This window comes from Aulostomus chinensis, chromosome 7 (assembly GCF_037954235.1).
Source record: "Aulostomus chinensis isolate RoL2024-O1b breed Wild chromosome 7, RoL_Achi_v1.0, whole genome shotgun sequence".
Lineage (NCBI taxonomy): Eukaryota > Metazoa > Chordata > Actinopteri > Syngnathiformes > Aulostomidae > Aulostomus > Aulostomus chinensis.
Window position 1 is genome coordinate 19,148,661 of NC_141326.1, and position 25,130 is coordinate 19,173,790.

The 25,130-nt window shown below is 42.4% G+C and overlaps 1 protein-coding gene across 2 annotated transcripts; it reads left to right on the plus strand.

Annotated features, from left to right (window-relative positions):
- Positions 1–214: 214 nt before the first annotated feature.
- Positions 215–24,859, plus strand: rasgrf1 (Ras protein specific guanine nucleotide releasing factor 1). Of its 2 annotated transcripts, none has more exons than XM_086208972.1 (27): positions 215–993; positions 7,056–7,162; positions 7,456–7,603; positions 8,404–8,496; positions 8,580–8,833; positions 9,948–10,027; positions 10,123–10,316; positions 11,735–11,844; positions 11,979–12,097; positions 12,575–12,735; positions 13,697–13,760; positions 13,980–14,122; positions 14,249–14,331; positions 14,723–14,971; positions 15,985–16,355; positions 16,435–16,554; positions 17,477–17,647; positions 17,734–17,840; positions 18,632–18,744; positions 18,824–18,893; positions 19,001–19,104; positions 20,172–20,256; positions 20,376–20,573; positions 20,677–20,756; positions 20,897–21,014; positions 21,116–21,184; positions 21,808–24,859. In XM_086208972.1, the coding sequence occupies exons 1-27, from the start codon at positions 718–720 to the stop codon at positions 21,898–21,900; spliced, it is 3,780 nt and encodes a 1,259-aa protein (XP_086065098.1). In that variant the 5' UTR covers positions 215–717; the 3' UTR covers positions 21,901–24,859. The 2 variants fall into 2 exon arrangements, with proteins under 2 accessions (XP_086065098.1, XP_086065099.1); XM_086208973.1 differs by having other exon boundaries at positions 216–993; positions 18,824–18,884.
- Positions 24,860–25,130: the final 271 nt, after the last annotated feature.

Here is a 25,130-nt window from a genome sequence, read left to right on the forward strand (position 1 = left end):
GGGCAATTAAAAAAAAAAAAACTGTGAGCAAGACAGAAAGCTTTCATACGCACATAAGAAGTGTGAGACCTTTTATTTGAACGACAAAAGTATTGTGTTTTTACACATGTTCTGTATTAGGAAAGTTAATCTGCGCATTAAAATAGAGAATAAAAATAGAAACTGCACCGGTGGCTGATTTCTGTCGCTAACGTGAGCTTCTCCTCTGTTCCAGCACCTGGCTGCCTCCATCAGATCACTAATGCAGCATCTTGCTCAAACGTCTCTGTCCAAGGTTCTGAAATCTGCTTTCCCAAGCATGCGTCATGTGACTTCTCCCAGCTCTGCCGAGCTCAGCACCAAGCCTACTGGTTTCTGGAGATCTCATGTGAGAAAAGAACAAACCCCACTCGTTCTCTTTAGACAGTTTTCCGTCTTTTTATTATTATCATCATCATTATTATTATTATTATTCCACGATCATATAATGTGGACCTCCAAAGCGCTCGGAGTATAACAAAAGATTTTAGGATGCTGGACTTGTGTGCTGCGCGTTTTGTTGCTCTCTTTTTACTTAAATGCCAACACGGTGAATTGATCGGACGGAGTGGACGAGCCTGCTGCCTGCTGTAAAGGTCCGCATTCACAAAGTCTTGTCTTTTTATTTTTCATCCGGAGCCACTTCAGAGACGATGTAAGGACCGATCCACCCTGTGCAGCCGAAGTCTCCTCATCAAAATGCAGAAGGGAATACGACTTAATGATGGTCATGTCACCTACCTGGGGCTTTTGGCAAAAAAGGATGGCACGAGACGAGGGTGCTTGAGCAAGAAGAGCTCAGACAACACGAAATGGCACACAAAGTGGTTTGCTTTGTTGCAAAATATGCTCTTTTATTTCGAGAACGAGTCCAGCTCTCGACCCTCGGGATTATACCTGTTGGAAGGATGCATATGCGACAGGGCGCCTTCACCGAAACCTTCACTGTCAGCTAAGGAGTGTTTTGAAAAGCAGGTATGGATAGAGAGCGCGCACACACACACACACACACACACACACACACACACAAATGCGTCCACGCTCTCTCTCCCTCTCCCTCTCTCCCTCTCTCACACACACACACAAAGACACACAAAACACTGCGTTTTGTTATTTTACACGTTGAAATACTGATGAGTTACATGTTAAATTTCAGCCACTGAACTCCATTTCAGTCTCCAGCAAAGCGCTTTTTTTCTTCTTCTTTTCCGTCTCACCGATGACCTCAAATGCAGCGCAGCAGAATAGCACGAGGTTCCAGGTTGCTGTATTGCACGTTATGTAATCCATGCATGGCATTAATGATGAGGTAACAATATTAACACCTAATGATATTACAGCAGCCCTGGCAATGCAGTGTTTTGCTTTAGATTGCAGCAAAAACCTGCCGGGCTTAATCCCTGTGTGTGTGTGTGTGTGTGTGTGTGTGTGTGTGTGTGTGTGTGTGTGTGTGTGTGTGTGTGTGTGTGTGTGCGCGCGCGCGCGCGCGCGCATGTGTGCGTGTGTTTTAGTGGGATATAGTTTTCACTGGTGCGTGAAATGTTAATGGCATTCATCGAGGTGATGGATTCGAATACTGGTTGGCTTTTGGCTTTTGACTCCTAGTCATCTTGTTTTTGGGTGGAGAGCGATCTGCCTAATGCTCCCTCCGGTGAAATTAAAAAATATATATATATATAAAAAGTTATGGTCTCAACGTTACCATCTTGTGGTAAAAGGTTGCAACCACAGTTTATTGGAACTGCAGGGTTCCATGTACTCAGCAGCTCAGGTCTCTATGACCTGAATGGAGTAATTATGAGTCTGATGTTTGAGGTCGCAGTTTCATTGTACAAGTGTATGAGAAAATAAACAAAGTGGTTCTGGTGATGTGTTGTGCGACCATGAAGCACCGCAGCAGCTTCAGAGCTTCTGGGCACAGATTCTACAAGTCTCTGGTTCTCTACTGGAGGGATGAACGACGCTCTCCTGAGAGATATATTTGTCTTTTAATTAGTGATGCAGAGCTCCGCAGCTTTTCAGGTCCAACCTGATTCACACATCTGCAGATACGGACACCAACTCTGATACCAGAGCTCTTTTTTCTTTTATATTCTCATTATTTTTGTTTGTGTTATATTTAATGTTACTTCATGAGGGTGTAGTAAACCTCACAGGGCTTCTCTTATTAAAGACAGAACAAAATTACAATTCTTTAAATTAAAATATACGGATCAGGGCGGCATGGCTCAGTGGTAGAGTGGCCATCTAGCAATGGAAGGGTCACTGGTTCGATCCTCACTTCCCCCAGTGACCATGTTGAAGTATCCTTGAGCAAGACACTGAACCTATAATTGCCCCCCCACCCCACCCCCGTGACCCTTAACGGATAAGCAGCACAGAAAATGGATAGATAGACATATGGATCTGTGACATGTCATGATCCAGTACAAGCGATGGAATGGAATTAGGATCAGTACATGGATTGGCGCCATTGTTCTGATACCTCATCAGTGGATGGAGTCAGCTGTTATGTAAATAATAACAGTATTGACCCTTGATTCCGATATTCTTGATCCTAAAGTGGTCGTGAAGATTGCAGCTCATAATCTCCCACAGGTGTTCAGCCAGGTTGAGCTGAGGTGACTGAGAAGGCCACACGCTCCACATCCTTTTATGACATTCATTCTTTCATTCTATGACCCTTACAGCTTGTATTGTATCTGCAGTTTCCCCTCACTCCTACAGGGTGATTGGTCACCAATCTGTACATTATAATGATACATCCATCCATCCATCCATCTATCAACCCATCCATCCATTTTCTTCCGCTTATCCTGATTAAGGGTCGGGGGGGGGGGGGGGCTGGAGCCTATCCCAGCAGTATTTGGGCAAGAGGCAGGGTTCACCCTGGACGGGTCACCAGTCCATCACAGGGCCAACACATAGAGACAGACAACCATTCACACTCACAGTCACACCTACGGTCAATTTAGAGTATCAACCAGCCTCGTCCCCTCTTGATGTCTTTGGACTGTGGGAGGAAGCTGGAGTACCAGAGAGAACCCACACAGGAACAGGGAGAACATGGAGACTCCACACAGAAAGATCCCTTGCTGGAGCCGGGGCTCAAACCCAGAACCTTCTTGCTGTGAGGAGACAGTGCTGACCACTGCACCACCGTACCGCCTCATTATGATGATATCACTGCTAATTTTTCTGACCTTCTCTGACAGTCAAATAGACAAATTTAAATCTTCTTTGGAGCCATGAATGTATTTATCTGCCGGCTTTCATTTCCCTGCATCCTGAACCAGAAACACAAAAAGGAGGGGGAAGCTGAACAGGTCTGTTGATATTGTTCTTGGGTGTAAACAGCTGAACATTCAGTAGGGCTTCACCCTGCTCTGGTCTCTCCAGGCTCTGTGCCCGACTTTGTAGGTAGGGCTGCTATCCAAACAAGCCCAGGCTCTTCCTGTGAACAGCTGCCCTCATGCTGACGAAGCAGATTGTAACACTAATGTTTTCAAATTTGGTTCCCTCTGCATTTTACTGCTTGGAACACATAAATATGAACATAACGATGGATCCATTATTTTGGATAGTGATAAACTAGTAATACTTTATAGTCTGAGAATGAAAGCAGATAGAGTTTCTAAAATAAACAATGACTAATAACAATGACTCAATATAAGGGCGGCTCGGTGGTGCAGTGGTCAGCACTTTCGCCTCACAGCAAGAAGGTTCTGGGTTCGAGTCCCAGCTCCAGCACAGGATCCTTCTGTGTGGAGTTTCCATGTTCTCCCTGTACCTGTATGGGTTCTCTCTGGTACTCCAGCTTCCTCCCACAGTCCGAAGACATCAAGAGGGGACGAGGCTGATTGATACTCTAAATTGACCGTAGGTGTGACTGTGAGTGTGAATGGTTGTCTGTCTCTATGTTTTGGCCCTGTGATGGACTGGTGACCTGTCCAGGGTGAACCCTGCCTCACACCGAAAGGTTGCTGGGATAGGCTCCAGCCCCCCATGACCCTTAACAGGATAAGAGGTAGAGAATGGATGGATGGATGGATGGACTATATAAACAAACATCAATAAGAAAACATCATCTATATCTCTCATCCCCACCTGGATTTGACATGTTCAAAATCCTCCATAATGCCCACATTATGTTTATCCTCAAATGCAGTTAGTGTGAAAATGATAATGCATTTAAGCTCGGGGTTTCTATGGCAACCCTTATTTGCATCCTAAAGAATGATGCAGTTGGAAGAGGCGGGGTAACTGGAGGAGAGAAGTAGTGTGTCCCGTCTTTTCTATTAATGTGAGCGGTATCTGGGCTAAATTTGTTCCCTGCAGTACCTCGGAGGGGTCAGAGTCCATTTATAGAAAACACCGCTCGCTCACACTGGCAAACAGCAGCACTTCCACAAATTCCACAAGAAGCGATAGCAGCAGGGGCAGGCGATTGGTTGAGTTAAGAAAAACTGTAGTGTATGTGAGTATGATGATAGAGAGGGCTGACATCCAGCCTACAGTGAGATCAGATGCAACCAACACGTAGGGGTTTAGATCTGATTATCTGCTTTAGGAACGTCCTTTTACAGCACTGCAGCAATTAAACTCACTTGCAATTATGTAAGACATCAGTTGCACTACATTAAAAATGAAACCTTAAAAAAAGTGTATTTTCCTTTCGGTTACTCACAAATAAACCACTTGAGCTTGTAAAGATGGTTTTTTTAATTGCTTTATCACTTCTTTGTGACTCCAAAGGAGCATAGGATGTATGTTTAGCTCGCAGCCAATGACGACTGACAACTGATAAAAGCAAAATGTCCAAAATGTTCATTTACAAACTGTCAAGTTTATGGTCCAGTATAATCGACATCATCACGGGGCGCCATTAGCCCCAAGCTAAATATGCACAGCTGGATCTTTCTGCACGGTGGAGTCACTAAGAAGTGAAATAGTGATTAAAAGAATGTCTTTGTGAGCTCATGTGTGAATAGTTGAAAGCCAAAATTCCATTTTTGGGTTGAAGTATCGCTTCAATGTAGGGAAAAGAACAATTAATCAATACAAGTGATTACCAAAACTACATCCAAAAGCATGTCCATGTGTCAGAGTCACAAGTATCGTATTCCCTGTATTTCAGTCTCGTTAATAGCAGTGATGATTTTTAAAGGTGCATGACTCAGCCATAAATATAAATCAGGTAACAGACAGCAAGCTTAACATCACCTCAGACCAGACACTCACTGTGCTCCTAGAGGGATCATGAGGGAAAACTACAGCGACATGCATGCCTCTCTGCCAGAAATAGATTTTCTTTGACGGTAGGATGAATACCTAATGAATGTGAAGATGGAAGAGCAGTCAGCCATGAATAATGATCAGTTGCAGGTTGATAGGCGCCTGTTGAACATCTGCAGGCCAAAGATTAGTTGCCCCTCCCTCAACATGACCAGAAGAGTCCGCAGAGAAAGATGACATCTCACTCATGAGAGCTGCGTTATTCTTTCCTCACAGCTGACGTTCTAAAAGCTTTGTGATGTTTTGTTCGAAAATTTAAACTGTAAAGACCACAAATAAACCCCCAAAACCCTATTTAGAATGAAGGGGGGATGATGTTATTCCTGGATTTATATGAGATAATACTGAGGAACATCATTGCTGCAGATATTTTTAGCAGCCTTTCGTCACGCTGATGTGAAGCAAACATGAGCGCGCATATATTTGCAGGCTTTCTCTATAAAAGAGATATAAAATAGTTCACCTGTGATGGAGGCAACATTATGAACCTTTACTGAGCTAGAACTGAATCACGTAAGTGTACAAATTCCCTTGCACAAGTAAAAGAATACTGAATTAATGACATTTTATTAGCTGGAGTACTTTTATGGCACTGACCAAATGGCTTTAATAGCATTAAATACTAAAAGATATCATTCAACACCAAATTTCCATATCTAAGGGGTCAATCTACAGGTTGGGATTTATTTTTATGTTGTAAAACTGTTTCGAAACAGAGAAATTTAGTTAAACCACATTTTGATAGATGTTCTATCACGTTCTGAGACTGTAATGTGTATTAAAATGCCAGGGAGTTGAAAACTAAAACCAAATATTTTTAACATGAGGAGATTTTTATTTTGTGTTTAATTGGTAGTGAAAATAGTATCATTCATGGACCAGTACTGAAATCAGGGTATTGGTAAAGGTACCACTGTAGAACGGTTTAACTGTACCAGCCCAATTTATGTTATGTTGTATAAATGATAAATTACTCTGCGAGGTAGCTTGTAACTGCAGCTATTAAGAAGTGGAGTAAAAAGTACACAAATGCTGGATTACAGGAAAACATCTGACAAAAATACAGTTTTTTTTTTCCTTGCATCACTGCATTTTGCAGGCTTTTGGAGGGTTATTGCATGCAAAGAGGCATCCCTTCAAGCAACGGAGGCAGTTTTTTTGAAAAACGGCCTTTTAAAAACTCAAAGTGTGATGTTTTGTCTCCTTAATTTTGTTAAACAGAGAACTGACAATGTGTGTGAAAATTCAAATCACAATCTCCTGACTACAACTACGATGCTGAGAGTCCAATGCAAAGAGAGGTATGCACCTCCAGAATCGAATGACACAACAAAAACGCAAAATACAGCCCAACTGCACACATCGGCTGGAGTTGCTAGGAAACAGGTATAGCACAGTTATGTAATTGGCCGTGGCTCCAGCCTCCATGTCTTATGGCATTTCCTCCTGGGAACCAGAGACATCCCAGGAGCCGGGCTGGGGGAGGCTTCCCTCAGTGAGCTCCATCAATTGCACTGGTGGGCGAGGAAGATGTGGCTTCCCCAGGCCCTGCGTGGTTTTAAATCACCCGCTTAATGTCTGCAGCAGCGAGGCAGTGAAACAAAACACTACACTACATAACAGATTTATCTAGAAGAATCCAATCCTGCTTTCTGAGCAGCACATATAACACGCCAGGTTAATGACACTGTGATGTTTGTAACTCTGCAACCCCCCCCCCCCCACCACCTTGTTTGTTTCAGTATTATTTCACCGTCAGCTTCACCCACGAAAACCAAAAGGCGCTGGAGTTACGCACAGAGGATGTGAAGGACTGCGATGAATGGGTGGCCGCCATATCACACGCCAGGTAAAGGCATACATCAGAGAAATGTGCGAACGTGGCAATTAGATATTGAGTTAGTCGGCAGAGAGTAAGTCATCTTTGACTGATGTGCTCAGTCTGTAGGGGGATGTTGCCATGGTTTCATAAAATAAATGGGGTTAAAAATGAGGAAGAAAACTGCTTTGTTCACAAGGAAAAAAAATGATTGCTTTGATGTGAAATTCATCACTCAAGCTTTGTGTGTGTGTGTGTGTGTGTGTGTCTGTGTCTGTGTGTGTGTGTGTGTCTGTGTGTGTGTGTCTGTTTGCATGTCACAGTTACAGAAACTTGGCCACCGAGCACGAGACTCTTATGCAGAAGTATCTTCATCTGCTTCAGATTGTGGAGACGGAGAAAACAGTTGCTAAGCAACTTCGACAACAGATAGAAGATGGGGAAATCGAGATTGAAAGGCTCAAGTCTGAGGTAATATTAACTGATTCTTTACCCTCATCTGTTGGAGCTGTTTTGGTTAAGCTTGTGTTTCTGTTGTGTCCTCCAGGATTCTCAAACATGGACTTCCTGAAATGACACTATATTACTTCTTGCATTGCAGTTTTTCTTTGTCATGTTCCTCTCCACCCGCCAGCAGAACAAACAACAGCTGAACCAGTGGGAAAAGGATGGATTATGCAGATTATTGTGTCTGTCTCATGTGTGAAAACCAGCCAGGGTGTGAGAGAGGACAGAGATGGAAGCGCTACCCCGTCATGGGGAGCTTTGCTCAGGCCAACCGCTCTCTACTTTGCATATCCTCTCAGAAACAATACCTTCAATAGGGCTGTGTTCCCAGCTCTATTCTTCAGATCAAATAGTCATTTTACTTTAATGTGCAAATGTGATGCTTGAAATCAAATTATGTGCTGAATATGCATGAACACGGTCTTATATTGCATCTCTTATATGAAACGCAATAAAAATGAACTCTCTTGCTCTTGCTTGTCTACAAAGTAAATGGAGACACTTCAAACAGTTTGTGGCAGCTTCAGCTTGTTTTTATTTTCGCCTCTTGTTAACGTATGGGTCAGTTTGGTACATATTACATCTAAATGACCAACGTGAAGATGCCAGCCAAGTGAACGGAGCAAGTTTAGTCAGGCTAATGTCTCAGTGTTGACAGGTCCAATCCTGTTGACTCAGTCATTTTGTTTACATGCTGAGACAGTAAGTGAGAAGGAGAGAAGTGTGGAACTGATTGGTCTTTCTTGTGGTTGCCTCCTTGGCAGATCGCTGGGTTGCTCAAAGATAATGAGAAGATCCACGCCAGCCCCGCAGCTGCTCCGACTGAGGATGACTCAGAAATCAAGAAGATCAAAAAAGTACAAGCACGCAATTTATTCCTGTTACCACAATTTTGCAACAAATTATTGAGGAATTGACATAGAGGTTTTATAACCCGCAGGTCCAGAGCTTCCTGCGAGGCTGGATCTGTAGGAGGAAGTGGAAGACTATCATCCAGGATTACATTCGCTCACCTCACGCAGAGAGCATGAGGAAGAGGAACCAGGTGGTGTTCAGCATGTTAGACTCGGAGGCTGAGTACGTCCAGCAGCTTCACATCCTGGTCAACAACTTCCTCAGGCCACTCCGCATGGCGGCAAGCTCCAAGAAGCCGCCCATCACCCATGATGATGTCAGCAGTATATTTCTCAACAGGTGGGATCCTTTCATCCCACAAAGCACTTTCACTGATTACCCTAGAATAGATAATCATCATAAAAGTGAAGTTGTTTTCACAGATAATAATAATAATAATAATAATAATAACAATAATAATAGTATTAGAATAATATTATTATCTGTTTTCTAGCGGAGCCGCGCTCATAATTTCCCTCTGCTCAGCATCCCTGATGTTTTTACTGAATGACAATAAAAGGAGTTTTGAATTTTGTGGCGTTTCTGTGAGCGGGTGATTGATTCAACAGTGATTATATTTAATAATCCAGCAACAAATGGCCAGAAAGAAGAATGTTGCTTTCAAGAAGTTAATATAAGTTGTAAATGAGGGAGGAATTTACTTGATTTAAGCCTCAAGTACACACAGTGTGCTGTGGTTAAAAATAAAAATGCACGGAATGGAAACAAAAAGCTCCTTAAAGTGATTTTTCAACCATAAGGAGAAAAATAATAAGGTTTAATTAGTCACATTAGTAATATATAGCTTCAGTTTTATGTGATCTTGATTTTACAGCATCTGTTTGCAATGTTCTTTTATTTATTGATTGACACTCAACATTTCTAGAGAGAAACCCAAGAAGGATTGCAAGGTGAATTTTTGTGAAAAATGCACTCCAAACTGCTCTGTTTACGACTTTTTCAAGCATCAAAGGAAACAGCGTCTTAATCATGAAATTTGCCTCAGATAATCAAGGAAAAATTAAAAAAAACGATACAAGCAAATCTTACGGAGGTATAATCTCCTCCTGTGCTCGACCAACGTCAACCTGTCAGAAGCAAAAACAATCTGTCGGGTATATTTTGGCGTTCTAATCTGAAATTTACGCTCAAGATCATGTTTCCGAATGCTTCATTGTTGTTCGGTGAAGGCCGTCTTCTCCACGCGCCCTCATTGCCCTCATCAAAATCCACCCACACGCTCACTCAAGCACATACATGCTCAAAACCTGCACGCCCACTGTCTCATATCAGGGTTTACATATAACACAACTTCATCGGATACTGGCAAGTTATTAACTATCCAGCTGTATTTGTGTGAGATAAGAAAGTAAACAAATGTTTGTGTCACTTTTTTGTTCTCTTTTTGTTCCAGTGAGACAATCATGTTTCTGCACCAGATATTCTACCAAGGTTTAAAAGCCAGAATAGCCAGTTGGCCAACCTTGGTGCTGGGTAAGAGCAACCTTTAATATTGGGATACTTGTGAAGATATTTTAATCTGCATTACCTTTTAAATTCCTTGCTGTGATCGATCTCTCACCCTCCAGCCGACCTGTTCGACATCCTCCTGCCCATGCTCAACATCTACCAGGAGTTTGTGAGGAACCACCAGTACAGCCTGCAGATCCTGGCTCACTGCAAGCAGAACCGGGACTTTGACAAGCTGCTGAAGCAGTACGAGGCCAAGCCCGACTGCGAGGAGAGAACTCTTGAGACCTTCCTCACCTACCCTATGTTCCAGGTGAGCCTGTTTGTCTCTGACAGACACAGACAATAAAAGCAGCCCCCAAAAGTTTGCAGCCTGCAGCGAGAGTTGGTCTTTAAATCTGTAGCTATTCTTCTCTCTGTTTATAAATGTTACCCTTGGGCCACATAATTCACCAGCTTGATACCAGCTGGCTAGTGCGCTGCCAATGATTCTCAGTTCTAGCTGTCCATAAAGCAGTTGGCCTCATTGTTTCCTGAATATTTAAAGCTGGGTGTCTTTTAAAGGCCAAATCCAACAAAACCCGATGAAGAGATGGTTTTCCATGTGCAAATAAAATAATCTTTTAATCACTGACTTCTTTGTAGGTTGCAACATCAAAACTCTACCTTACTGAAGGGTAGAAAGTGTTGTACGCCTGACGAAATGTTGGAATCTATGTATATTTCATGTTTTGAGCCTGTACACAGAGGCCAGAGGTCAAGCTCAACATTTCACCTTTCAAACTGTTAACTCTTCAACACAGAAAGAGAAGTGAAGGTATTTCGCCAAACCCGTTACTTGAATTTACTGTCAATGGCAAAAAGAATTATACGTCTTCCTATATTATATTATTACTTGTCTATACTATATTAGAAGCACAGTGTCCTGTCATACTGTAATCTATAGGGCTGAAAAAAATGATCGAATGTAATTAATACATGTAAATCATATTTACTGAAATCATTCTTCATCCCTGTTCCCCTATCAGGCTTTTCTACACATAAATCAATTTAGATGTATTAAATTTAATGATGGAAGTGTCAACTTTTCCTATATTTAACTTAGTTTGGCCAATGAAACATCTACTGAACCATGCATCGATTGAAACATGTAGAAGAAGATACAGTACATTCACACACCCCCATACATCTACAAGTATTGCGCACATATAAATAAATACAGTGCAGCCATACAAGTATATATTCTGCCCACATTGAAACCAATTTTCAGAATGATGGGTGGTCTTGAGCTCTGTTCTGGTGGTAACTAGACCTCCTTCAGTTCCATAATGTAGCGTTGCCCATCGACAACATAAACAGCAGGCATTTGTCTGCTTTTGCTCTGAATATCCCTGTAGTGTTCTTCATGTCTATAAAAAGCGCTTGTTTTAGGAGCTCGGGCTTTAATAACGTCTCCTTTCTGGCGAGGCATGCAGTTTGCCGTCGTTCGGCTCTGCTGGGGCCGACTGCAGGCTGTGCTGCATTGATAATAAATTTTGCTGATGATTGTAGATTGTGTTCACCTCTGATCTACTTCTCATTAGTGTATATTGGCACATGTGTGTGTGTGTGTGCGTGCGTGCGTTCGCGTGCGCGCGCGCGCGTGTGTGTGTTTTTGCATGTTGCTACATTCATGCATATGAGTTGAATATTTGTGTGTTGTTTTTTTGTGGTTGTTGTTGTTTCTTTTAGATTCCTCGCTACATTCTTACACTTCATGAACTCCTGGCTCACACACCCCATGAACATATTGAAAGGAACAGTTTGGATTATGCCAAATCCAAGCTGGAGGAGCTTTCCAGGTATCCTCAAATACAAGAGTGACACAAGATATCACAAATTCAAAATATCACCAAGATCGTTTTTGTTTTGTTTTTTATCCCTTTTTCCATCTTGGATCCTTAAAACTAAAACACTGTAATGTAAATCTTCCTAGAATCATGCACGATGAAGTGAGCGAAACTGAGAACATCCGTAAGAACCTGGCAATAGAGCGTATGATCGTAGAGGGCTGTGAGATTCTCCTCGACACCAGCCAGACTTTTGTAAGACAAGGTAAACTCCTGCATTCACCAACTCACCTCAAACAAACCTTCAACAGTATTACAGTGGAGGAATTCCTGTCAGACAGCCTGTACTCACATCTTCAGGCTTGTATGAGCTTTAAAAAAAACTCATCTCTCTCCGGGGAACAACATGTACATCCTCATGAGGAGACGCTTTAATTTCCAAGTGTAATTAGACTCTTCTGACGGAGACAAACTGATGATGTATCTGAGACTGTAAATGTCAGACATCCCCAAAAGGCTTTGATGGATGTGAAACAGAAATGGTAGATTTTTTTTTTTAATCTGACGCATCTGGTGACTGCGGAGGAAGACACAGTTGAGAAAAGCATATCCTTTTCTGTTTTTAATCTAGTTCCTCCGATGTCCCCTCCCTTGGTCCATTTCTATATCTACCGTGTATCTTTCACTTTCTCCCTCCGTCTTCCTTCTATTTGCAAATGCACTCTTTTATTCCCACATACAGGGTCTCTCATCCAGGTGCCGATGAGTGAGAAGGGCAAGATCACCCGTGGGCGACTGGGCTCACTATCTCTGAAGAAGGAGGGGGAGAGGCAGTGCTTCCTCTTCTCCAAGCATCTAATCATCTGCACCAGGGGTTCAGGGGGGAAGCTTCACCTCACCAAGGTGGGCTCCAGCTGTTGAGCTACAGTGGTCCTTCTCCATGTTTCAAACGCCTCAGTCTTGACTGCCATGGCTGCGCAAGCACACACACACACACACACACACACACACTCACACACACACACACACACACACACACACACACACACACACACACACACACACACAAGTGGGTGTATATAATATTTAAACTTACTCAACTTTAAAGGGACTGATTTAAGAATTTGGCGTCTAAAACGAGGCCAAAAAGCTTTAGATAACTGTACAGTCCACATTTCAACATGTTTATGCATTTTGATTCAATTCAAAATACTTTATTTGACCCTCAAAAGGCAGTTTAGCTGGGTGTGCACTCCACATCTGACTGATTTTGGTCCAATTTGCACCGGGATCAGGTTGTTCCTGGTCCAAGGCTGATCAAGCACCAAGTTGTCTGCCCATATTATCCTGTCACATGAGTTTATAGACATACTCTTTATGTTCCTAACTGGATCCTCATTTAGAATATTACCCTATGAAATCCAGTAGTGTGAAAGAAAAAATAAATACTGTGCAGAAACTAGCAACAGCCTATGTGACCAAGAAGGGCCACCAAGTAGCGTCATAAGCTGCATTTGCTAGCTACAGCCTCATTCCAGTCCAACTGTGAAAGTTTATTTCAAACTCACCTTACTGTTCTCAATCAGTCTCAGCAAGACTTTATCTAGATTTTTCCTTGTTTCATGCTTCTTGATGCAAAATATTGTACAAACAAGCAAATCCAGTGTGTGACATTCTACATTTGTTTTTTCTGAAGTCACGTTTGAGCACGCCAAATTTCTGTGAGTTCTCAAGTCAATGTGGCAGGTTTTGACTTTGACAGGTGTCAGAAAATGTGTGGCAGGAAGTGGTACAGTATTACAATACACTGAGGCAAACAAGGATCATGTAAACAAACTGAATGCATGTTGTCTATGGTCTGCAGAATGGAGTCGTTTCCCTTATAGACTGCACTCTTATGGAGGAACCTGAGGGGACAGATGATGAGTGTGAGTGTTTTATTGATACAGCATAGAAATATGGATCATATACATCTATCATGTATTATTGAATTCATGTATGATGACTACGTTGTGCCTGAACTTGAAGAGTCCTTTTCCAAAAGACAGAATTTCAAAAATAAAATAGAGGTGTAATTCCCAAAGTGATTAATAATGTATAAATACATGACGATGTTAAGATTTGAGTTTTTAATGTTCCTCTCTTAGCCAAGTCAGACAAAAGCGGCCAGGACATGGAGCACCTGGACTTCAAGATTGTGGTTGAGCCAAAGGACAGCCAGTCATTCACAGTCATCCTGGTTGCCTCCTCCAGGCAGGAGAAGTCTGCATGGACCAGTGACATCAGCCAGGCACGTCAACACACATCACGGTCTCCAGCTGCCAGACAAGAAGCTGGGGATGTCGGCAGAAAGCCTGCACTTGACAGGATATTTTCTATGACCACTATGTTTACGTCTGCTGTGTCTGTCCCACAGTGCATAGACAACATTCGCTGCAATGGACTGATGATGAACGCTTTTGAAGACAACTCCAAAGTCACAGTACCACAGATGATCAAGTAAGACTTATTTTTATATCTACAAACTCCTCCCTGCTTCTTCCTCATCTGCTCTGATGAGACAAATGGGTTTTTCTGCCTTGATAGTAAGATCTGAGTGCAACTGTAGGTCCTGAGATGATGTCCATGTCCTTTTAGGTTTTTAAAAAACAAACAAACATATTATTATAACATTAGGACAAAGGCAAGTCATTTTACATAGAAGGTAAATACATGTGCCTTTGTTGTTGTTTTACTTCATTTTTATATCTGCTGGAGAGTCTGAGAACTCAAGATTTATGGACAGTTCCTTCCCAACCCTCAGGTTTTAGGAAGCTGTTTACATAAAAGTGTTAGTGTGAACAGTTCAAAATGGGTTGATTGTTTGTTTGTTTTTTTAATTTGCGAACAGGTCTGACTCAAGTTTGTACTGCGATGATGTGGACATCCGCTTCAGTAAGATGATGAACTCCTGTAAGGTGCTGCAGATCCGTTACGCCAGCGTGGAACGTCTGCTGGAGAGACTGACCGACCTCCGGTTCCTCTCCATCGACTTCCTGAACACCTTCCTTCACTCCTACCGTGTGTTCACCACCGCTGATGTGGTGCTGGACAAACTCATCACCATCTACAAGAAGCCCATCAGTGCCATTCCTGCACGGTGAGTCACATCAACCAGGACTACTGAGAACATTTAGCACAGGTAAACAAATCTCATTTGAAATTAATTGTGTGTGTGTGTGTGTGTGCGTGCGTGTGTGCGTGTGTGTGTGAAAGAGAGAGAGAGAGAGGAAGAGAGAGAGAGAAATAGCTCATGGAAATAAAGCAAATTATAATTTGACTTTGCTGATGGCTGGTCGTTTGTTTTTGTGTGGTGTATGTAACATCAGCGAGTGCTGGCTAGGAGGAGGTAGTTTGGGTGGTTAATTCGAGCACAGAGAGGCAGCAGATGGAGTAGTCGAGGAAGACAGGCGCTCTATGATGCATCTGTAGCATTCTGTGTGTGTTTTTATGTGTGTGAGTGTGTTTGTTCATCAGTGGAAGGCAGTAATTGGGTCCAGTCTCTCCTGCCTGCATGGGAGTGTCTCAACTGGGCTCTGTCGCTCTACGGCAACCAACCTTGGTGCTGCAGGACCCCACCCTCCCCTTCCTCCTTCCTTCCCTCCCTCCCTCCTTGTCTGCAAGAGATCCATAGTGTGAAATATTGACAGAGTGTTGCAGTGGGGCTAACTCGCCTCTCCACAGGCCAGGCGTGTGAGTCCTACTGTGGGGTTCAGATCAGGGGGAGCTCCCCTTGCCCACGCCCTACAGCATGCGCTCCCATGGCACTTGTCATGTCACTGTGAGACACCTACACTTGGCTGCTTGTGTCAGCAGTGGCCATGCGCACTATTATTCGCTGTGCTATTTATGGGAACCCATGAGGTCGCCAGGAGGGTGGCAGGGAGTGGGAGAGGTTTTCTGCAACACTGCAGCCTGTATCTTGCTCTAAAACGACCAGACGCGACTGCAAAGAGACTTCTGGTTGCTGCTGACTTGGTTTGCATAAATTATTTAGAAGGTGTTGTGTATTTAGCTAAGCTCTTAAAACATAGAGTATATTTAAAAGTATTAAAGAAACATATTCACATGTCCTCAGTTTAAATGAACCGCATATATCCTCCTTTGATGCAGGTCCCTGGAGTTATTCTTTGCAAGCAGCCAGAACAGCAAACTCCTGTATGGAGACCCACCCAGCTCCCCCAGGGCCAGCCGGAAGTTCTCCTCCCCTCCTCCTCTAGCTATCGCAAAGAACTCCTCCCCAAACCGCCGACGCAAGCTCTCCCTCAACATCCCCATCATCACTGGGGGCAAAGCTCTTGACCTGGCTGCCCTCAGCTGCTCCTCAAATGGCTATGCAAGCATGTACTCCTCCATGTCCCCTTTCAGCAAGACCACCTTGGACATCAACAAACTGTACGTATCCAGTCCTATTACAAGCAAAATACCAGACGAGGGAGAGGACAAGAAGGACAAGGTGGAGGATACCTCAGTGTGCAAACAAGGTAGGTCAGCCAAACCCCATTCTAACCAAATCATCCAATATTTAACTTGACTGACGTGGGTGCTTTTATTATGATGCAGATCTCTCAGTAAGAGAGGAGAGCGACAACGATCAAAACCAGAGTGATGACGCAGACCCAGAAGCCTCACCCACAAAGTCACCAACCACCCCAAAAAACATCAAATGCAAAAACTCCTCAGGTACATTGTGTCCTAGACGGTCTTGTGACGTAATTAGAACTTGATAGTGTCATATCCAAACTTCAAAAACTGCACCCTGATGTGCCACATTTATCGCTGAATCCTCCACAACCTTCTGTTTGTCCCCAGAAATAGATTACAGAAAGAACAAAGGCTTGTGATCAAAAAAAGGCACACGTATTTTGGAGTGACTGTTAAAAAAGGAAATATATTGGAAACTTAGCAAAGGAATGCAATGGAGAAATTGTGAATATGTCTTATGTAAAATCAGGGAGTGGAAAAAAAAGCCTTGCCACTGCGTCAAGAAGAATAACTGGATAGTTAGAAACATGTGGGGAAAGCCAGTGCTTGGCTTGAGTAGGTGTTAGGAAAACTTGTGTCATAGCAACTACATCAAGAGCGTGTTTTCCCTTCCGCCCCCGGTAATGAGGCTGTTTTACTCGAGCCAAGATTATCTGTGCCTCTTAAATCTCAAATGACAGAATCACACAATAGATTTAAAGAAAAAAAAAGTAAAAACCCTCTCTGGAATTAGCTGAAATTGTGAAGCAGCGATGGCGTAGGATTTCTTGCCTCTTAAGATTTGTCAATGTTCTCAGGATTGAAAAAGCAGACTGCAGAGAATCTGTTGATTCCTCTGTTATGCTGATATTTGGTGGCTATATTTAGCCGCAACCATCTTGAATATCAAAGCCTCTTGTAAAGGAAAAGTCTGGAGGGAATCAGTTGTGCTAGTCTGTAGTGCCTCCTAGTGGAAGCTGAAAGAAGGGCAAGCAGCCAATTCTGCAGTATGTACAGTACAATTATACTCAGGGGTAGGTTATACGTGATATATTTGTACATTTTTGTGTCATCTGCATTTGTTCTAAAGTTCATAATGAATCTCCAGCTATTTCTAGAGAGTTCTTTTGCTTCATTGCAGAGTTCTCTCTGTTTTCCTACAACAACGGCATGGTGATGTCCTCATGTCGAGAGATGGACAACAACCGCAGTGCCCTGTCTGCTGCCTCTGCTTTCGCCATCGCTACAGCTGGAGCCAATGAGGGCACCCCAACCAAGGAGAAATACCGAAGGATGTCCCTCGCCAGCACTGGTACCCACCCACGCTACCAGCAATAGCTCTATTATTGGTTGCAATGAGCATGTACATTATCTTGCATGTTGAAATATCTTCTGCAGGTTTCCCAACAGATCAGAGGAACGGAGACAAAGAGTTTGTGATCAGACGAGCGGCGACCAACAGAGTTCTAAATGTCCTGAGACACTGGGTCTCCAAACACTCTCCGGTAAACATCCCTAAAGGCCCACTGCATACCTGCTCTTCTGGATCACCATCAGATTCACACTGGCTTTGTTTATACAGTATATTCATACATTAGGCTACCTAGTTTTCATTTTACCATTATTTATGTTGATATGATTTCTTTACCTCATGTATCATTAAAACAGAACTCGCTCTCCTTTTGCTATCTTCTAATCAAATCAAAAGATTTTCACGTGAAATGAATAATAAGGACATTCACCCTCGTAGTCGAAGAATATTCAATTTCTGTCTGTGACGCTCAATGACTCTTCTTTTTGCTGGTTCTCAGGACACTTTTCAGGTGTTGTATTGTTGAGCAACTGAAATGTCATCGATAAACAGCCGTCTGCTAGCTTGGCCAGCCCTACAACATCATAGTTGCCTCCGATAACTCCTATTAAAAGGCCATGTTTTGACAGCTCACATGCTTTGAACTCAACAGCTGCTCTGCCTGGTTGATCCATAGCTGGACAGCTGACTGTAAATATGATTATTACCCCAGGAGATATGATAGCTACAGCTGCCACTGCGGCCATAGAATTCAGGAGTTTAACTCAGCCAGCACTGTTGCTTCACTGCACCCACGTAACTCAGCCCTGCGTCAAGTGACACCTAAGGTGTCACGGCCTGGGTCGCCACAACGCCACAGACACGGTTCTTATGGCGTAACTGAAAGAAACAAATTACGATAGATGAATAATGAGTGGATCAGGTGTAGAGCGGATCACTGTAAAGTTTCACAGAATAAATGAAGCCACTCGCACTGTCTTCCAGGACTTTGAGAGTAATAATGAGCTGAAAACAAAGGTTATCGCCTTCCTGGAGGAGGTGATGCATGACCCCGAGCTGCTGACCCAGGAGAGGAAAGCAGCAGCCAATATCATCAGGTACGACTCACACACTTTGTACACATGCGATACCATTTGTCCCACGCTGCTTGACCTCGTTGTCCTGTCTGTCTGTCAGGACTCTAACTCAGGAAGATCACGGTGACAATCAGATCACCCTCGAAGACGTGACGCAGCTGGTGAGTGAAGTCAGTACAGCTGCTTTTGAAGATAAAAAAAATGCACATTTTAAATATGCTTCTAAGTGTTAATTTGCCAGGTACGTGTGATCATCGCAGTTTCTGCCCTCCTCTAGGTGGGTGCGGGGAAGTCTGAGCCCTTTGAGAATCATTCTGCCCTGGAGATCGCAGAACAGCTCACCCTGCTGGACCATCTGGTGTTCAAGGTCATCCCATATGAGTGAGTGCCATCAGATCAACTGTCTGGATGTAGCGTAGAGTAAAATGTTGCGCACTTCTGCAATCCATATATATCTAATCCCAAAATTACATTTAAGATCATTTTTTAAATGATAGCAAAGATGGTAGCATCCAGGAAAGCTAGTTTCACACTTTCACAATCCATCTACCTTCTCCCGCTTATCCTGTTAAGGGTGACATGCAAACTCCACACAGAAAGATCCTGTGCTCAAGCCGGGTTTCGAACCCTGAACCCTCTTGCTGTGAGGCAACAGTGCTAACCACTGCACCACCCTACTGCCTCTTAACCCTTGATGTTTGACCAAAAGCTCTTGAGTCTAAATCAAAGCTCTTCCTCAGGTGTTTTGCTGAAATGGTTGCTAAGAGCTGAAATCACTTGAACTGAGAACACTTACAACCAGTAACCACAAAGCAGCTGCAATGGGCACAGACAATTATCATTATCCATTATTATCAGTGTCACAGAATAGAATACCGCAGAAATAGAAGTATGTCTAACTTTTGAATGAAATCTCGCTCCCTAAATCTCACTAATTTACTGAGTTGGTAGTTTCCCATGATCACTCTGGTCTTGGCTGTCTGTTCCAGTTCATTTTGACCACATGAAAGAACATCTCAACCACAGCGATGTTGATCAGAGAGGTGAAATCCACTGACCAAAAACTCTCCGCTTGCATCCTTGCACTGTGTTAACACTTCTCAATCGGAGCATGTTAATAACAGACAGACAACTGAACAGTGATACAATATATACTGCAGCCATATTGCAGTTTTCTCTACTCAATATCAGCACCACTGTAATAAATAATTTTGTCCTTAAACCAAGGGAAATAACTGTAACTGTAGCACACATCATAAAACATTGTTATTTTTTAAGGGGGAATTTAGTTTCAACTGGTCGTAAAATGATGCGCCCTCTCTTCAGGGATCGTCACAGATGATGAAAACCTACTTGCATGATAGCGAGGTGTTATTCTAGCAACAGGGGTGCCGTGCTTGAAAATATTCCGTGATAAATCTAATTTTCCTAACGTGACAACTTTGCAGGGAATTCTTTGGACAAGGCTGGATGAAGAATGACAAAAACGAGAAGACGCCATATATCATGAGAACAACAAAGCACTTCAATGATGTATGCTCCGATCAATAAACCACGCACACAACTCATCTTCTCTTACTTTTATTGATTGTCCAACACAATGTTGAGCATAACACCCCTCCACCCCCTCCTTTCCTTTTTTCCTCTGCAAGATAAGCAACCTTATTGCCACAGAGATCCTTCGCTGTGACGACGTGGTCACTCGGGTCGTGGTCATTGAGAAATGGGTGGCTGTGGCTGATATCTGCCGCTGTCTCCATAATTACAACGCTGTGCTTGAGATCACCTCTTCCCTCAACCGCAGCTCCGTCTTCCGCCTCAAAAAGACCTGGCTCAAGGTTTCCAAGCAGGTGCTCCAATCACTGTGAATTCTGCCTTATATATATATATTTTTTTTAAATTTTTTTTTTCATAAAATATCTTGTGGTTTGTTTTTTTGGTTTTCTCCTGTAGACAAAAGCAGTGATTGATAAGCTTCAGAAACTGGTCTCATCAGAGGGGAGGTTCAAAAACCTGAGAGAGGCTTTGAAGAAGTGAGTTCATGATTCCTCATTTTGGTTAGCAAAGAAAATATACAGGACAAATAGATCATATGTGTGTGTGTGTGTGTGTGTGTGTGTGTGTGTGTGTGTGTGTGTGTGTGTGTGTGTGTGTATGCCCCCCCCCCCTTCAGTTGTGACCCCCCATGTGTGCCCTATCTGGGGATGTACCTCACTGACCTGGCTTTCATTGAGGAGGGAACGCCAAACTACACTGAGGACAACTTGGTCAACTTCTCCAAGATGAGGATGGTGAGATGTTGTTGGCTTGCGTGGTGTCATATTTATGGTGCGAGTGTCTTCATACAAATACTCCAGCCTGGCTTGACGACACGGCCTCTCCTGCGTTTCAGATTTCTCACATCATCAGAGAAATCAGGCAGTTTCAGCAAACAGCATACAAGCTTGACCTTCAGCCAAAGGTAAAGAATCACTAATGTTATTGACGAGTGTCTCCCAATCCTCTTGGCTTGTGACCGCTTAAAAACAAAAAAGATCTTTTTTTACGGATTGCTGCAGTCAGGAGTTGCTGATGGCAGATATGAGTGGCCAGTTCAAACAAAGGCCGTTATGACATCTTTTCTCCCTCAACATGTAAAACCGGAATCTGTAAGTCTGAAAAAGATACAGATTATCTGAATAATCATTCTGGAGGCTGTTATTTGTGGTGCTGTTCAGCTGCCTTATAGTGGGAGCACTTACTAACGAGTATTTTGCCACCTTAAATCATATAAACAAGATGGAATAGTTTAACGGCACCACAAACTCTTAAATCACAGTTAAAATAAATAACGTGTCAAACAGATTCAACATGATGAACCTGATGAACAGAAATCTTCCAGATCATTATCTTTTCTATCAGGAGCTTCCAGAGGGTCACACGTTAAAGTTTTATGTAAAAAGGTCATAAGCCAAAAAGGTTGGAGCCCGACTGCTGCAGAAAAAATTGAAAGTTGGCTGTCGTTGAGGTCATTATCCATTCATTTTGTTGTGTGAAGGTTGGACAATTAGTGTGAATTAAGTCACATTTCCCGTCTTGCTGCAGGTAGCCCAGTATCTTCTGGACAGGAGCTCTGTTCTGGATGAAGAAAGCATGTATGAAGCCTCTCTCAGAATTGAGCCCAAAGTGCCCAACTGATGGGGAAGGTGGTCCTCCATGTTATTTCCTCTGTTGATATCACACATCAGTTAACGTGCACATCAACTTTTGTACAGTTGTACATGTTTAAGATATTTGCTCTTCTGTACAGTAGATGTTCACGGTTGTTTGATGACATAAACATTTCAATATATAATTTTTTTTGGTTTTTTTGCTTTTCGTTTACAGTTGCGATGATGCAACCTGCTTGCAGGATTTTCAAGTTGTATTTCTGTTGAGTATTTCAAGCATAATAACAGAGGTCACATCGGTTGCTCACGATCAAATCTTTGTGACCAATGACATTGTTTTGCTTTTCTTCTCATATTGTGCCAACTCTGCACTTTCTGAGCACTCGTGCTGCCGGCCATCGTTCTTCTTCGCTTGAGTTTTCTCAATGAGAGTTTCTCTGCAACCAATGTAGCATTGTAAAAATGCAACTGCATCAAATCAGGTAAAAGAGCACAGAGAATTCAACTGTACTTAAAGATGGCAACAAAAAAAAATGTTGATTAGAGATGACGAGGATGATGACAATGACGATGATGATGATGATGATGATGATGATGATGATGATGATGATGATGGTGGTGGTGGTGATGGTGGTGATGACGATGATGCTGTGGTATCTGAATCATAACTGTCTCTGTGCTTCCTAAACCAAAACAAGAGGGGGTTGTCGCTTCATTTTTGAATTAAATTCTAAAGCAGAGGTTCCCAACTTCTTTCGCACACCAGAGTGGTTACAGCCCGGCACTTCGAAATGAGTCAGTGCTGAATGAACGAATCTGTACAAACTGTCCTTTATTCTAACATCAGTTGATATGTTGTTTGTTTTTCAGCAATTTCAACAAAATTTCTCTCAAGGACTGTTAACACCTGTTCTGTAGATCTCAAGTATTGCATTACTGATGAGTTTCTGCATCCAGCGAAGTATCAATAACAAGAAACACGATGATTTTCAGTGATCAGAACAGCTCATCGTCCATGATGTTTCACTCCTCTGGTCCAGACTCCCATTGGAAAATCAGTGACTTTACAGCAGCAGTGTCTGACAGTCCAGGAGTAAATAAAGTCTGGCCACTATAGTTGTTGAGCAGAGATGATTCCAGTTATAAGAATAAATATTCTTCAGATCATGACAGAAAATCGATGATAAGCATTTAATAAACTTGAATTCACATACGTGAGAGAAGTTGACCACATTTTTACCTAAATTGTGCAGCCGAAACCACAGCACAGACGTTTCTGACCAAGTCTTGCTATGTTAACAGCGTACGTCCTGGATGCAATGAGACAACGTTGGGACAAAACCTCAGAAACCAAAGCTGTGTGCCTTGTTTTAGTTGATGGCGGGGCAGAATTAGTCTGCAGCTGAGAGGCGGTGACGATAGACTGTTACCTCAATGATCTTATTTCATTGATAATTAAAAAACAAACAAAAACAGCATGTGTCTGGGCCCAGTAACTAATGTTTTGAGCAGTAACAGCCCACAGCCAAAGAACTGGAAACCTCTGTTCTAAGATCCACATCCTCAGTAACGGACCAGGGTTAAAGTCCTGGTTTCTTCCCCTGTTGTCTGAGGAGCCAAGCTCATCTCAGATCCCTACATTCATTTCAGTTGTAACCTGTGAGTGAGGGATAATCATAGCCTGTTGAAAATAACTGGACAGAGTGACCACCTGGAAAGGATTAGCTGGTCTTGAATCTGCATTCTTACGGCCAGCAGGGGGCGACTCCTAATTACAGTTCCATTTTGAGTAAAATAGATGATAAATTATGCAACAGAGCATATTTGGTGATTCAGGCGCCCTTGCACGCCTTCACACAGTCAGCTATAAACAGAAGCCTCCTTGGTGAACATCGGGTTTCAAAGTCCAAACACTAACATGCGATATGACATGCTGGCTGCGTCCACTTCTGCTGCACAGTCTATGGTAACAACACAGCCGTAAAGAGAGCAACACCTCTTTAGAAGACTGTCATTTAAGGTAATGAGTTTATCACCGAAATGAATGCCAGTACAGAGTTCAAAAGTCAGTTTTCTTGGTTTTCACCTCATGAAAAAAGATAACACACGGTGGTAAGTGTTGTACCTTCAGGTTCAGCGATTCTTCTGTAGAGTAAAAGGTTGTTGCTCTTCTGTAATTAAAAGACAATCTGTCCATTTTGCTGTTCCAGTGATTGTGGAACGTGACTGTATATCACTCTGTTATATGCATTGCTGTTTAACAACATGATAAAACCCTATGTGAATGACCTCTGCCTGCAGCATTCAAACACTATTTTTGTAGTAGTACAAGAGAGAGTAATCTGCTCTTTATATGAATATGGGAAAGTATTTTGTACTTTGTTGGTAATTCACCTCACTGAGATGTGCTGTACATTTTGTACATGCAACCCTGCATATTTCTCGACATGGAACCGTGTAATCCTTTAAAAGAAAAAATAATAACGTATCAGAAGCTTCAACACAAAATGCTACAACAGTGTGGTCTTGAAACCATGACTTAGAGGTAGGAAACAACTTCAAAGTGTTTTGCATTTATACTGTAATCCTGTCTATAACCATTTCTGTTAGCAGGAATATAGTAATGTAGTGCTTATTCTGTGAATATTTGTATGTATTTTTACTATGTATGTACAGTACACTTTTGAAGTTCATGTGGCAGGCATGCAACACATTCACAGACAGAATAATACTATATACTTATACTGTATACACTTATACATGCACATACTCTTATAAGGTATATAAACAAATAAACATTTTGCTGTTAGCAATACCCAGTGGTATGAAAATTATCTTTCAACCCTCATGTTTCCACACCGTGAGATATATTCCCAGTTTTGTATGGAGAAAAAAAAGAAGAAAATAATAAAAGACATGATGATGATATTAACAAACAAACAAAACTATGTTTCCCAGTTACCTCTTGCTAATAAATCCATTTTATCTCAGGGGCATTTTGTCTCAAGTGTTTTTGTAGATCGTTTCTCAGTTGACATAATGCTCTCTCATGAAGTAAAACATAATCTGGAACTGGTTCGGCAGCCATCTGCCCTAACAAACAATGCAATGACCAAAAAAAATGAATCTGACGTGTTAAAACAATAATCAGCACTTTGATGAATGCATGAATTTACAATAATTCATTTCATTCACCTGTGGTTAGGGTATACACTTCTGGCTTTGAAATGGTGGTCTTGTAAGCAGCCATGTGTGAAG